The 15,758-nt window shown below is 44.8% G+C and overlaps 1 protein-coding gene across 1 annotated transcript; it reads left to right on the forward strand.

Annotated features, from left to right (window-relative positions):
• Positions 1 to 1,138: 1,138 nt before the first annotated feature.
• MTERF2 (mitochondrial transcription termination factor 2) lies at positions 1,139 to 15,756 on the forward strand. The gene is made up of 2 exons (XM_037160775.2): positions 1,139 to 1,279; positions 11,001 to 15,756. The coding sequence occupies exon 2, from the start codon at positions 11,048 to 11,050 to the stop codon at positions 12,212 to 12,214; it is 1,167 nt and encodes a 388-aa protein (XP_037016670.2). The 5' UTR covers positions 1,139 to 1,279; positions 11,001 to 11,047; the 3' UTR covers positions 12,215 to 15,756.
• Positions 15,757 to 15,758: the final 2 nt, after the last annotated feature.

Raw genomic sequence — 15,758 nt, forward strand, 5'->3', positions numbered from 1 at the left:
GAGCACAAATTGGTTGCTAAGTCTAGACTCAAAGATTTAGTTAGCGTTAGTATTTCCAGAGTCCTTACCATGTGCCAAGCATTGTTCATAGGAAACTAAATTCATCAGTATCTGCAAGAAGTTTGCTCCATAAGAGGAGAGGGCAGTGCGGAAGAATTTCAGCGCTGTAGGTTAAGGCTGTGTTAGAACTGTGCACAGTGCACTGTGGAGACACTACACGGGGACCTCCAGCCTAGGAAAATCACACCGCTTTCCTGACTCCAGCTCCACGCACGAGCATAGGACAACTAGGCAGGGGAAGGGCATCCTGTCCTTGGAAACATTTAACTCTGCTTGCCAGGGATTATGCTATTGGTTGTTAATGTCTTTGTCCTCCACTAGACTGTAAACTCCCCGAACAGGAAGTGTGTTTTATTCCTCATTGTCTTGTCCACAGCCGCCTTCTCATTACTGCTTGACACTCTTGGCACTTAATAGACATTGCCATAAACATCTATCGATTGATAGATAAACGCGAGAGTAACTGGGATAGACGTTAAGCTTGACTTGAAGGAGAAATGAAATCGGCATCACAACTAGTAATTGGAATGTAAACCATGTGACAGTTAACAGCACAAATACGTAGGTGAGGGTGGCAGGAGGGAGGTTTTTAAAGACGTCGTCAGCCACCTTCTCTGACTGCTGAGTGGAGGACTGGGACAGTGGGCAGTAAAATGGGAAGGCTCCATACGTTCCAAAGAGATTGGGGGCTTTTTAAAACTACCTTTCTTTTGTAAATTAGTTATTTGCCTATCGAATTATTTTGGGAATCCAGAATGGCTGTAGTTTAAAGATGCAGTGGTTTTTTAGTTAATTGTACCTCTGTGACATTCCCCAAGAGACACAGCAACCGAAACTCCAATTTTTCTCAAATGCTGGGAAGGAAAGAGTGTGAAAATGCGAGAGGCAATGATTGGGGGTCAGGCTAAATTCCCTGGAAAGCCAATCCACACGCCACCCGGCCTTGCGGCGCCCAGGAATGGCGCAAGGGTCACGTGACCCCGTGTCCCATGCTCTGATTGGCTGCGTTGGGGCTGGTGTCAACGTGCTCAAGGACCTCAGGTGCTCTGATTGGCTGCTGGTAAAGGGGCAGGTGCCCCCGTTGGTGCCCCTGGGGGAAATTCGTGAGTTGCTGGAGGTCCTGAGTCCTGGACCCGCTCCTCAGAAGCTTCGCCCGCGAGGGAGGAAAAACAGAGCCGGGGCGGGACTCACTGCTCCTTGAAGGGAAGGACACCGACAGGTGAGTCGCGCCCTTTCTCCGCCCCTGGGAGTGATCGCCCCTTGCACGACTGTGGCAGGGTCGGGGGTCGGGGGCCGCCCACTGAGAAGGTGGACCCCGGGCCCATCGCTCGGCTTCTCCTGCCTGGCCTGTGCGGATGTCTGGCGCCGCTGGTCGGAAGTTTCTGGGGAAACGCTCAGGCCCCACTCGAGGGGTGTGTGACTTTCGATTGCCACCCAAGATTTTCTACTTGGGACTTCATTTTTTCCTGTTTATATCCATTGGAGTTAATGTGAAATTCAGCAGTTCCTGCATATCATAATTGAAATTACCGGTGTTACAGAGGGGCCCATATTAATTATGAAGATTATGCACATTACAGAAGTGGATTTCACTCCTCAAAAATTTCTAATAAATACGAAGTATCACATTGCGTCTTACCATACATTTATGAAGAGCATTATTATTATGCGTAGGGCACAGGGCTAAGGGCTGGACTCTGGAGCCAGGCTTTTGGGTTCGAATGCCCTTTATTAGGTGAGCAACCTTGGACAGGTTACTTTATGTGTGACTTTATCGGCCTTCTCAGCTTTAAAATTGATTGTCATATATCCGAATACTCTGTGATTTATGGTACTAACTCATTTCATCTTCACAGCCACCCAGGATGGGGTGTCCCCATTTTTCCCCCGATGCTCAACCTGAGGCACTGAGAGGTGAAATGACTTCCTCCAGTCACGACAAAGCATGAGCAGGAATTAAGCCCAGGCAACCCACAGTTTTAGCCAGTTCATTAAGTTGTCTCTTGAACTTGGTTTGCTCGTTCAGTTTCAGTTGACAAACACTAATTTTATCCCTCTGTGGACCAAACTCTTTTCTGGGTACAGGGATGAAACAGAAGAGCTGTCACACCGAGCCCTCCCAGCGCTTGCAATCTCGTGTTCATAGTTGGGCTGCAGGCTCTGAATCCTGCTAAAATCTTTTGCAAAATGAGTGTTGGTCTCTTCTTCTTTCTTCTTCTTCTTTTTTTTAAAGAGTCTGTGGCTCCCATCACATTCTCTGATGGGTCTGTGATCCAGAGGTATGAAGAAATGTTTTAGCAAAAAAGCTAGTGTTAGCATAATGCCTGACACATTGGGTGAGCTTAATATTAAACCAAAAAAACTGCTGGTTGAATGAATGACAAACTTAGAGGAGCATAGTGAGTGCGACAGTAGGATCAAGAGCAGGTTGCTGGGGAAGACCACGCACAAGGCCACCTGCCTGGGAATGCTCCCTAGACTCCCCAGTGCCAGCCAACTGCGGGGTAGGGAAGCAGTTCATTGGAACGTGACTAGTCCGGGCCCTCGTGGAGGGCGAGACAGAGACAATACAGGAACAGCTGCAGTTAGGACAGTGGCACAGAAGAGCTGTCTGTGGTTCTATGGGAGCCTGTAGTAGAGACAGGAGTCCCCATCTGTTCGTGAAGGTCAGGGAAGTTTCCCTGAGGGAGTGACACTTTACCTAGGAGTTAGGTAAAGTGGGGCACGGGGACTAGCCCTCAGTCTCTGAAAACCCTGTGGTGGGGACAGGTAGAGTGGCAGGGACTGACAGGAAGCAGATGTGGCTGGGGAAGGGGAAGGAGGTAGGGAGGGGTGGGTATTGGATGGCGAGGCCTTGTAGGCCATGTGAGGTATTTTCATTTTGTTTTATGTCTCTATCCTAAAGTGCCATTGAAAAGTTGATTGCAGGGAGGTGACAGAATCACTTTTGAGGAGAAGCCCAAGTGGATTAACTGAAGCTCCAGACAAGGACAGGGTCTCTGGGGGCGAGGGGGTGGGGACATAAGAAGGGTAGAGGGTCTAGAACCAATCTCTGAGATGAGCCTGCGAAGGAGACAGATAGATGGAGGCCAGCTGGGTGCGGAGGAAGAGGGAGAACTGAGACAGTGGGAGTCTCGAAAGTCAAGTGAGAGCGTATTACGGGGAAGGTGGGCAACTGTGCTGAGGGCTGCAGAGGTCTAGAGAGGAGCGAGAGCTACTCGTTGGTTCTAAGCACATGGTAGTTGTCTCTATCGGGAGCTATGTAAGTAGGAGCAGCGGAAATGGCGAGAGAGAAGGATCTGCAAGAATCAACCACGGGGAAGAGGGAAATAGGGGTTTAGTTGGAGCAGCAGTGAGAGGGATAGCCATTGAGGTGAGGGTAGGAGCCTCAGTGTGGAGGATACAGCTGAAGGGGTGACTGAGAAAGACGGGCTCCAGGGATCTCAGCCCAGATGGGCCGGGATAAGCACCAGGGCCGGGATGACCCTGGGTGATGAAAGGTGTAAATGCAGGGAAGGGAAGATAGCAGAAGGTTTAAGTTTGGTGTGGAGTTGCTCTCCTTTCTTTGTAGAAGTGAGAGGCAAGGGCGCTGGTTAAGAGCGAAGGAGGGAATGGTGTTGGGGGGAAGCTGGAGGTCTGACTTGAGATTTGACATATTTGGTGGGGACTGTGCAAGAGTGAGTTGACCAGAGATCATTTCAGAATGGTCTGGCAAGGCCAGAAATTAGCCTGTTCACTCATTCAAGTGGCTGCAAAATAGCAGGGAAGTAAGGATGGAAGCTAGCTAGAAACAGAAGCTACATTTAATGTGTAACAGAGGAGGCATCACAAATCATGGGGAAGGAAAGGATTGTTCCAAAGTGGTGCTTGGAGGTAAACCATTGATAAAATCTATTTTGATTCGCAGCTCACAGTCAGAAGTTTTAAATGAATTAAAGGAACTAACCTTTAAAATTGAAACAAAACTGTAGAGGGAAAGATGGGTGAATTTTATCCAGTCATCTGGTGCTTAAAAGCAGTGGGAATCATACAGAAAGGGAAACCGCCCTGGCCCTTGGGCCACTTCACATCAACCACTTTGTCCTGGCTCGTGCTGCACTGTGTGTGGACCGTGAAGACGCTGTGTCAGTGGAATCAGCCAGACACAACAGGACAAGTACTGTCCGATTCCACTCACATCAAGTACTATGAACAGTAGTAGTACTATGAACAGTAGTAGTACTATGAACAGTACTATGAACGTATCAAGTTTCTATGAACAGGCACATTCATAGAAACGGAAAGTAGAGTGGACATCGCCAGGGGCTGAGAGGAGGCGTGTGAGATGAGTGTTTAATGGGTACAGAGTCTGTGCTTTGGGTAACAGAAAAATTCTGGAAATAGGAGTAGTGGTTGTACGGCGCTGTGAGTTGACTTAATGCCACCAGTGAAAAAAGACAAAAAGCAGGAATAGGTGATTCACAAAAGGCAATACAGATGGTCAAGTAATTTATGAAGAAAAGCTCAGTCTCACTAATAATCAAGTAAAATGAGGTTAAATTAGTGTAGTCATTTTCACATATCAGAATTATAATTGATGAGAGAATCACTCGTACTGCTGGTGAGATTGTCAGTTGAGATAGTTTTTCTGGGTAGTTCACACATCTCTTCACTAAGGGATTCTACTCCTAGGAATTCATCTTAAAGGAAGAAATAAGAAAGGTAGACAGATAATCAGGATATAGCAAAAAATTACAAAAAGCCCAACTGCTCAATACTAGGAAATAAATTACAAAATTATAGTATATCCATCCCACATATCATACACTCATTTTAAATATTTAGAGCGTTTTTGATGCCGAGGTTAGATATAGTGGATAAAATTAAAGAATAAATTATATGAACAGGGGTAGGCAAAAGCAGGTTTACAGTGGTGAGCACATGAAACAGTGTATTCTTCTATAATTTTCTATTAATGACTATGTTAATACGACTGTAAGCCTGCTGTTGCCCACCCCTGTGTAATGTCTGTTGGTCACAGAGGAGCCACCTTTGTACTTTCCACTTTTGTGGTCAACTGTGTGTGCTTATCAGAGACAGAGGGAGCGAGACAGACAGCTTCCGCTGTTCAGACAACTTACCCAGACGCACTGTAGTCCCCCCGGAGTCAGCAGAGAATGGGGGGACTTGGCCTCACTGGGCACGCACATCACGCCATGGTCAGTGTGGTTCTCATATTTAATGATCTGTCACTTTTCTATAACATAACCCCCAGAGGAAGCCAACCACTTTCTCTGGGGCTCAGTCAAACCCTGGGATCCGGTCCAGCCCCCGGGGGGTCCCCTGGCTGTGCTGGACTTCCCGGGAGGTGGTATGTTGGTATCCAGTGTGGTGCCTGCTTAAAAGATTTTCCAGGAAAATTATGAGTTTTTTGCTATTTTCACTTCATAGGCTGAGTTTAGAACCTAGCTCATGTATGAGGCAGATTTATAGCTTTAAAAATTACAATAAAGGGGACAAGGAGCGTAGGAAAAAATGGCCTTACACGTCAAAGTGTAAACCATTGTCTGCAGGCGATGAGATTATGAAAGACTTCCTTCACTCCCTTGCACTTCTCAGAATTTGGCAGATTCTTTGTGGGGAGACTATATTACTTTTATACGCAGTTATTTTTGCTTATAGAAAGCATTTAAAATCCAGTTTTCACGCTTTTCAGTTATTCTTTGTAAATAACGTACTTCTGTCTAAACTACAATTTAAATAGGATTTAAATTTACGATAAGGATTTTATAAAGCACCAGATGTTTCCTGGTAATGGCTGTCATGTATCCAGTGCTCACTGTGTGCCAGGCTCTGTACTAAACACCCGACGTGCATTTCAACCCGTGATACTGCCCCGAAGTTCACCTGCTGTTCTGTTTTACGGAGGGTGCTGTTGTTGTTGTAATGAATACTTATTGAACATGGACTGTGAGGATCTGTTCTAATTACTGCTTGTTTGCTTGTTTAATCTGAGGCTAAGCAACTTTCCCCTAGATAACCCACGAGGTAGGGCCAGCACCAGGCGTCGGCAGTTGGGCCGCAGAGCCCACACTCCCTCCAGCATGTGGTGTGGATGCGAGGCCCAGGCCCGTGGGGCCCCACGAGAGTGGGGTGAGGGGCTCCAGGCTCGATGTGCCCCTGCCCTTCCTGTATCTCCTTCCTGTTAAAATCTGTGGCCTTCTTAGGATGTTTTAAAATGCTTTATTATTTATATCTTGGCTATTAGAGAGTTATTTGAAGGAAACTGGCATTAGAAATTATCTGAGGAAAACTCTGGTTGAACCACCAGAAGTAAAACAGGAGCCATGCCTACAATTATTTTCGACCTTGCAAACACTAACTGAGCTAAGTAAACCAAAATGAGAACATGGTTACTTGTTGTTTTTCCTTAGAGAATCATCATTTATATGGATTTGTTAGGACAGGCTTGAAAGTGAAGAGTCCTTGGCTTATACAGCAAGGGTATTATTAAGGGCAGGGATGGGAAGTGGCTTTACAGTTTTTCTTCAAACCTACAAATAATAAGGGAAAGCTGTTAACTAGCTAGTACAGCTCAGTACTACGCTTTTGTGGTAGAGTCGAGACCCTTACCTCTCAGGGACTAAGAGTTAAAACAACGCACCGCATGTTCTCATCACCAGAAATACAAGAAGACAGTGCTGAAGGCTGCGGCGTGGCAGGCACAGTGCAGCCATCCCTGGGTACCTGCAGTTCTGAGGGGGGGGCCAGCTGGTCAGACCACCCTAAACGTGCTGTCCCCATTGCACAGCCCACACGCACCCCTACAGCTCCCTGGGGGCAGTCACGGGGCCTCTCTCATTGTACCTGGCTAGGACTTAAATAAATTACCTGATTTATTTGGGGTCATAGTTATTCAGCAAAAATATTTGCTCTGAAATATAAAAATAGATATGACCTTTCCCATTCTTAAAAAGTATTTGCTTCAAGGACTTCTGGCCAAGATGGAGGCGTAGGTGGAAATACTGTATCTCCTTGTACAACCAAGTTTAAGGACAACAAAGATTTAGAAACAAAAACACAACCAAAACAGACAGAAAAATTGAACTGTACCAAAGTCCGACAATAACAAACCATTCATCCAGACTGGTAAAAGGGGCAAAGTCGGTGGCTGGTGGAGAGGGGTCGAGGCAGGAAAAAGTGGTGGCTGCCAGACTGACCCAGGCGCACAGATGTGGGTTGGCAGATTCCAGGTGTGGGGTGGCAACGTGTGGACTCAATGAGAGCCCAAGGTAACTGGCTGACCGTGGTCACACATTTGCGTGTAGATAAACCAGGTGAAAAAACGGACAGTGAGACAGACCATGCAAACCAGGGCCCTGCAACGGGAATTAAAGCCTAAGAGCACCAATTGGAAAAACTTTTGGGGGTGAGGTGCCAGGAGAGGCTCCCAGCCTCACAGGAGAGTTCATTGGAGAGACGCATAGTACCCTAGAACATACACAAGCCCACATACCTGGGAACCAGCACCAGGAGGGCCCAATTTGCTTGTGGGAAGCGGCAGAGGGGACCGAAATCTGAGAGAGAGCAGAACAAATGCCATTCCTCCCTCTTTGACCCCACCCCTACATACAGCATCACAACCCAGCAACTGGGTTGACCCGCCCCAGTGAACACCTAAGCTTTCGCCTCTCATACCTAACAGGTGCAAACAGACCAAAACATTATGGCTCGAGAAGAAGAATAGCTCAAAGCCCCAGAGCCAATACTTCTAAGTGACCAAGAGATAGCCAACCTATCAGGTGCATAATTCAAAACACTGGTGGTCAGGATGCTCACAGAACTGGTTGATTTTGGTCACAAATTAGATGAAAAGGTGAAGGCTACACTAAGTGAAATGAAGGAAAATGCACAGGGAACCAATAGTGATGGGAAGAAAACTGAGACTAAAATCAATGGAGTGGACCAGAAGGAAGAAAGAAACAACCAAACAGAAAAGAATGAAGAAACAAGAATTCAGAAAAATGAGGAGAGGCTTAGGAACCTCCAGGACATCTTTACACATTCCAACACCTGAATTATAGGGGTACCAGAGGGGAAGAGGAAGAGCGACAAGTGTAAAACTTATTTGAACAAATAATAAAGGAGAACTTCCCCAATCTGGCAAAGAAAATAGACTTCCAGGAAGTCCAGGAAGCTCAGAGAGTCCCAAAGAAGTTGGACCCAAGGAAGAACATACCAAGGCACATCATAATTACATTTAGAATGGAAGGGCAGATAAAGTGCTTCTCAGATAAGATCAAATTCAAGGAGTTCATCATCACCAAGCCCTTATTATATGAAATGTTAAAGGGACTTACCTAAGAAAAAGAAGATAAAAAAGATGAACAGTGAAAGGACAGCAAACTCACAGTTATTAACAACCACACTTAAAGCAAAAGCAAACTAAGAGGACAGCTAGATCAGGAGCAGAACCATAGAAATGGAGATCACAAGGAGGGTTAGCAACTGGGGAGTGTGAGGAGGAGAAGGGGGGAGAAGGTACAGAGAATAATTAGCATAGACAGTAGGTAGAAAATAGGGGAGAGGGCAAGAATAATATGGGAAATGTAGAAACTAAAGAACTAGTGACATATGGACATGAATTAAAGTGGGGGAAAGGGGGAGGGGTGTGCAGGGAGGAGGGGAGTGAAGGGGGGAAATGGGACAACTGTAATGGCATAATCAATAAAATATACTCAAAAAAGTATTTGTTTCAGTTAAACATCATCTTAAAAAGGTAAAATGTTAAAGAAAAAGAAAAACCTGTGTGTGTGAGTAAGTAAGTGATTACATCTCTTCAGGAGAAATATTGGGACTTCCTCCAAGATGGAGGCATAGGTGGAGACGCCGTGCTTTCTCACACAACCAAGTTTAGAGACAACAAAATATTAGCAACAGAAAACACAGCTAGAACACAGAAAATTGAACTTTTCGGAAGTCTGATAACAACAAATTCTTCAGCCTTACCAGTAAGAGGGGCGAAACCAGCAGCTGGCGGAGCGGGGTTGCACGGGAAAACTCGGTCAGACGGACTCAGGCGTGCGGAACCCAGGCGGAGGGTCGGACCTAGTGAGCGACCCAGCGAGTGACCACGGGGAAACAGCGAGGGAGCAGGGCCGAGATTTGACTGTGGTCGCGCATTCGTGTGCAGATAGACCAGCAAGGGAGTGGGCAGTTAGACCGAACCCAGCAGGCCCCAGTGGCGAGCGGCAGCAGAGGGCGCCGCCATTTCCCCGCTCTGACCCCGCCCCCACATACAGCGTCACATCCCAGAGACCTGGGAGTCCAAGGCTCTGCTCCTCATACTTAACAGGCACAAACTGACCAAAAATGGCTGAAGAAGATCTCAAAGCTCCAGAGCCCATAAATCTAAGCGATGAAGAAATAGCAAAACTCTCAGACGCACAGTTTAAAACACTGGTGATCAGGATGCTCACAGATCTGGTTGGTTATAGCCACAAATTAGAGAAACATATGAAGGCGAAACCAATTGAAATGAATGGAATTGCACAGGAAACCAATAGCAATGAAAAGGAAACTGGGACTCAAATCAATGGAGTGGACCAGAAGAAAGCAAATAATGGCCAAACAGAAAAGAGTGAAGAAGCAAGAATTCAAAAAAATGAGGAGAGTCTTAGGAACCTCCAGGACATCTTTAAACGCTCCAACATCCGAATTATAGGGGTACTGGAAGGGGGAAAGGAACAGCCACCAGTAGAAAACTTATTTGAACAAATAATAAAGGAGAATTTCCCCAATCTGTCAGAGGAAATAGACTTCCAGGAAATCCAGGAAGCTCAGAGAGTACCAAAGAAGTTGGACCCAAGAAGGAGCACACCAAGGCACATCATAATTATATTAGCCAAGATTAAAATGAAGGAGAGAATCCTAGAAGCAGAAAGACATAAGGGAACAGTCACCTACAAAGGAGTCCCCATCAGACTGTCAGCAGTTTTCTCAAAAGAGACCTTACAGGCAAGAAGGGGCTGGAAAGAAGTATCCCAAGTCATGAAATCCAAAGACCTACAACCAAGATTGCTCTATCCAGCAAAACTTTCATTTAGAATGGAAGGGCAGATAAAGTGCTTCTCAGATAAGATCAAATTCAAGGAGTTCATCATCACCAAGCCCTTATTATATGAAATGTTAAAGGGACTTACCTAAGAAAAAGAAGTTAAAAAAACATGAACAGTGAAAGGACAGCATACTCACAGTTATTAACAACCACACCTAAAACAAAAGCAAACTAAAAGGACAGTTAGATCAGGGGTGGAAACATGGAAATGAAAATCTCAAGGAGGGTTAGCAACAGGGGAATGGGAGAAGGAGAAGGGGGGAAAAGGTACAGAAAATAAGTAGCATAGACGGTAGATAGAAAATAGATGGGGGGCAAGAATAGTGTGGGAAATATAGAATCTAAAGAACTTGAGACGCATGGTCATAAACTAAAGGGGGGGTAATGCTGGGGGTGGGGGTGGAGGGTGGAGGGGAATGAAGGGAATAGAACAACTGCAATGGCATAATCAATAAATTTAATTTAATTTAATTTAAAAAAAGAGAGAAACATCGGAGTTGTAGGAGGGGCAATTTGTGTCAAAATAACATCCGCAGTCTGTGAATCTTGAAACTTTTTCTGGTCTGTGAACTGGAAATAACTACTTCACACACTGCAAAGCTCAAATAGACAATGTATTTTTAAGATGTCTGAGTGAAGAGGTATATTTTACAAATTATCCCAAAGGCTATATTTAGTATTTCACCTGAGCAGTCTTCCTAATTTAAATCCATGTTATTTCCATGCTAGCTGCTCCTGTCTTAATTTAAATCCATGTTATTTCCATGCTAGCTGCTCCCAGGTCAGATCTGCATTCTGCAGGGCAACACCCTTCGTGTTAAAACCTGTGTTTTCTTCCTTACAGGCTCCCTGAGCAGTTCTGAGTCCCAGGACGGTGGGGTCCACCAGGGGATGGCAGGCATGTTGTGGAAGCTGCCGCTGAGATCCCAGCCTTGCAGGCTGTGTTCGTGTAGAAAGATGCTGTCAGCCCCCAGACACAGACCTTTTGTAGCACGCTTCACCTGCACAACTGACAATCAGTCAAACAAAGAAAATGAAAGGACAGTAGAAAAGCTCTATAAATTTTCAGTTGACATCAGGAAAATTCGCAGATTAAAAGGATGGGTACTGTTGGAGGACGAAACCTATGTTGAAGAAATTGCAACTATTTTACAACAACTAGGTGCCGACGAGACTGCCGTGGCCAGTGTTCTGGAACGCTGCCCAGAAGCAGTTGTCTGCAGTCCAGCCGCTGTTCACGTCCAGAGGGAACTCTGGCAATCGGTCTGCAAAAGCAAGGAAGAGTTAGTCAAGTTAATAGAACAGTTTCCAGAGTCCTTCTTTACCATTAAAGACCAGGAAAACCAGAAACAGAACGTTCAGTTCTTTCAAGAGTTGGGACTCAAAAATGTGGTCATTAGCAGATTTTTGACAACTGCCTCTAGTATTTTTCATAATCCTGTCGAGAAAAATAAGCAAATGATAAGGATTCTCCAAGAGAGTTACCTAAATCTAGGTGGCTCTGAAGCCAACATGAAAGTTTGGCTACTAAAATTATTAAGCCAGAACCCATTTATTTTGTTAAATTCTTCTGCGGCTATACAGGAAACACTAGAGTTTCTCCAGGAGCAGGGTTTCACAGACTTTGAAATTCTCCAACTTCTGTCCAAACTGAAAGGGTTTCTTTTTCAACTTAGCCCAAGAAGTATACAGCACAGTATTTCCTTCTCTAAAAGTGCTTTTCATTGCACAGATCATGACCTGAAGCAATTAGTGTTGAAATGTCCTGCCCTTTTATATTATTCTGTCCCTGTTTTGGAAGAGAGAATCCAGGTATTGTTGAAAGAGGGCATTTCCATAGCTCAGATAAGAGAGACCCCAATGGTTCTTGAATTAACCCCACAGATAGTGCAGTACAGGATAAGGAAACTGAATTCTTTAGGCTACAGAATAAAGGATGGATATCTAGCCAATCTAAATGGAACAAAAAAAGAGTTTGAGGCTAACTTTGGTAAAATTCAGGCCAAAAAAGGAAGGCCATTATTTAACCCTGTGGCACCATTAAACGTTGATGAGTGACTTGCTGGCTGGTATTGCTTCCTTCTGGAGTGCAGAGTGGAACTGAGTAGCAAAGACATGATTCACGCCGTTTGTCTGTGTGTCATTTTAAGAAACTACTGGCTTCCGAGTCTGTGTGTAAATTACCTGTACATGGGTTGTACATGAGTTGGAGGAAGTAATGTCCAACTCATTTGCCCTGAGTGTGTGTAATTAATCCTCACCTGGATTATCCTCAGGGGATATGTTTATTGCTTTTAGACAGAAAGGGAGAGAGAGAAATAGGGATCAGTTGCCTCCTGTACCCTGACCAGGGATCAAACCTGCAACCTAAGTGTGTGCCCTTGAACAGGAATCGAACCTGCAACCTTTTGGTGCAAGGGGACATTCCAACCAACTGAACCACCCAGCCAGGGCTCATTTGCTGTGTTTTAAAATATAAGTTGCATTTATTTGAAGTAATGTTGGTAATTTGACCTGCAGCTATATTTTTTGAAATCCTATACTATTCAATGACACATCAGTGTGATATTTTATAAGTGAATCATTTCTAAGAAACTGACACGTGTACTCCCTTGATTCAAGGTATGGTTACATTTTTTAAATTGACATACTACGTTTCAGACTAGCCTTCTTCCTCCCCACCAACCCTGAAACATCACCCCTGTGGTCTGAATGCTGTAGTTTAGTGTTAAGTGAAACATCAGCAAATTAGTACATTTTTTAGAGAAGGCTGATTTTATCTCCTGGTTGGAATAAATGATTATCTTTCAGAACCAAGTATGACTCATCCAAAAAGAACAGTTAGAACCTACTTCTATGGTCAGTTTGTTTAAAATTGATCCTTTTTATCTCATGAAATGCTTTTAAGTGCATTCATTACCTTCCCCGTTATTGCAGATGAGGAAAGTGAAGCTTAGAGCAGCCACTCAGCTGCCCAGTGACAGAGCCCAGATTTACTGTGCTCTGACTTCCTTTCAAACCTCCTGACTAGAAAGACTGCCTATGAGTTGGCCTAAGAAAAGTCACCCCAACATGACCTGCCAAAGGAGTGAGTACCAACAAATTTAGGGATTTTTAGGGAAACTTCTCTGTAAAATTCCTTAAATTTGAAATGATTTAATTTATAAACAATTGAAGTAAATGCAGCATTAAAAAAATTTTTTTTCTGAAAATCCAGGTCTGCCTTTAAAATGAAACGTGTATGATGGTTTTAGTACATTTCAAATTTCTATTTCTAAATCTTGGGCCAACATAGATATTACCCCACATAAAGACTGGCCCACTTTCAGCTGTGGTTTTGAACTTTGTGAAAATACACAACCAGACAATTGAATCTGGTATCCAAACATCTGTGTGCATCGCCTTTTAAGGAAAAAATTGTGAAAAACGCAGGCCGTGTCTTCATTCAGCAGCTGCAGGTAACCTCCACTATCTAAACTCGGTCTGTTCCTTAGGAGAGAGAAATCTCTGCAGCACCAGCCAAGTGCCCGGCACATGGTGCTTTGCAGCTCTGAGTTTGGTACCATTGTTCACAATTGTACAGATTAGGAGCCTCAGGCACAGAGAGGGTCAGTTACTTACCCCACGTCACATGGGAATGTTTGTTCAAGGGAAGGAGTGGCAGGCAGTCGGTACAGTGGGGGCAGGCAGAGTGGTGCAAGGTAAGATGAGTGTTACAAGTGCAGCTAAGGAGCACTCTGTGTGGTAGGAGATCCTTGGAGAAAGTTAGTGTATGCTTGTTGGCCTGACATAATTATCCGTGGTGCTTGCTTTCTCTGGCAGTTGTCTCAGTTTGAAATACATTGATCACCTCTTAGGTGTCCGTTTGGGGATGTCTACTAGATATGTGAGCAGAGATGTCAGAGGCAAGTGGCGAAGTCTGAGAAGTCCGGACTGGAAACAGGCATCAAGCTGTGACTCTTGATGAGCTTCCCCATCCTGGAAAGGGCTAACCAGAGGAGGAAATCTGCCGGGAAAAGAGGGCATGGTCAGTAATATTAAATGCCCCTGGAGGCGCCAACTAAGGCACGGACGAGAGTGTCTGATGGATTCGGCGAGCTGGAAATCATTCGTCGGTCCTATCAGCAGTGATTCTGGCGGACTGAGAAAGGTACAAAGACGCCTGGAGTAGGTTGAGAGAACAGATGAAGAGGAAGAAACTAGTTTTTCAAGAAATTTTGCTGTGAATTTTTTCTTTAAAGAAAGCAAATACTAAGACGTGTTTACATGCTAATGGGTATGACCCAAGAGAGATGGATGAAGGACGGAAAACTGCAGGATTAACGTCCTGGAGGAAGCGAAGATGGGCAGACTGGGTAAGAGCAGGGACACCAGCTCTGGCCCACAGAGCGTGGGAACAGGGGCAAGCATGTGATGGAGGGGGTGGTGTGAGAGTTGCCGTCTGACTGGAGGGGAGTATACACAGCAGGAGAGTTGGGAGGAGGCACTAGGAAGGCATTTCAAGGAGTAGGAGAGCGCACGCGCAGGAGGGTGCGTAGGGAAGTTTAGCAGAACTGAGGGGCCGTGTGTGCTTTGTGGCAGTTAGTTCAGAAAGAGCCTTGTCAGTACAGCAGCACGTGTGCGAACACGGCCCGAGGCACAGACACCCAGAGGGACTTAATGGTCTGGGAAGTACATTTGTAGCTTACTCTAACTTGAAAAAATTGCGTTAGAAAAATCTACAGTTGTGGTCAAAAACCCAGTTTATTTATTGACTTTATTTTTCCTAAGATTAAATCTTACTCCATGTTTTCTTTTGAAAGCCTTTGAATCTGTGCATTCTTGCATTCTCATTTAGGTCTTTCTGTGTGTGAGTGTACTTGAAAATATTCAAAAGCAACAACATAGCAAGAAGAGACTCTTACATAAATCACTAGAGTTAAATTTTACTTTCTGTGCGAAAAAGGCTCTAGTAACAAAATTATTTCCTTTAGGTAATTTATGTCTAGTTATACTAAATTCACTTATGTGGCAAAATGTAATTATCTGCCCCAGTAAACATGGTCACCAGGAAGACTCCGTGTTGAAGGCAAGACAGCCTGGAAAATCCGCGCACAGGCGGCACGCACGCCAATGCAGAGGGAGGGACTAGTTACTGGGTAGCCCCACTTCCGTTTCCGGGTGTACCCTGGAGGGGTTGTGACTCAGACTCATTCAAAAGTGATATGGGAAATTCAGCTAACGTTGAGGGTTAGCCTATTCCGTGTTTGTAGAAAGAGAATAGGGATACTTTTCTCATGTGGATTAAATCAAATCACGTAAGGATGCCCAGGAAATACCCACTTTCTACCTTCCTCCAACTGGTTCCCAACCCTTCGAGTCACTTGTGTCCAGTGAGAGGTCTAAGTTGGTTCCACAGCCACTTAAGAGAGAGGGAAGTGCTCTTTGTTAACTTCTCTGTCAGTTTCCAAATTTTAGAGTACCTGGGAATCACCAGCAGAGCTGGTTAAACTGTGGTCCTGGGCCCCACCCTGCAGAAATTCAGCAAGTTGGGGTAAAACCTAGAAATCTACATTTTCAATCTTTATCTGAGTTATTTAAAACATATTTGCATTTATTGTGT

Source organism: Artibeus jamaicensis, unplaced genomic scaffold (assembly GCF_021234435.1).
Source record: "Artibeus jamaicensis isolate MK-2021 breed Jamaican fruit bat unplaced genomic scaffold, CSHL_Jam_final contig_233, whole genome shotgun sequence".
NCBI classification, from domain to species: Eukaryota; Metazoa; Chordata; class Mammalia; order Chiroptera; family Phyllostomidae; genus Artibeus; species Artibeus jamaicensis.

Excerpts from the sequence above, each read along its gene's own strand:
- MTERF2 (XM_037160775.2), top strand. The coding sequence starts at position 11,048 with ATGGCAGGCATGTTGTGGAAGCTGCCGCTGAGATCCCAGCCTTGCAGG.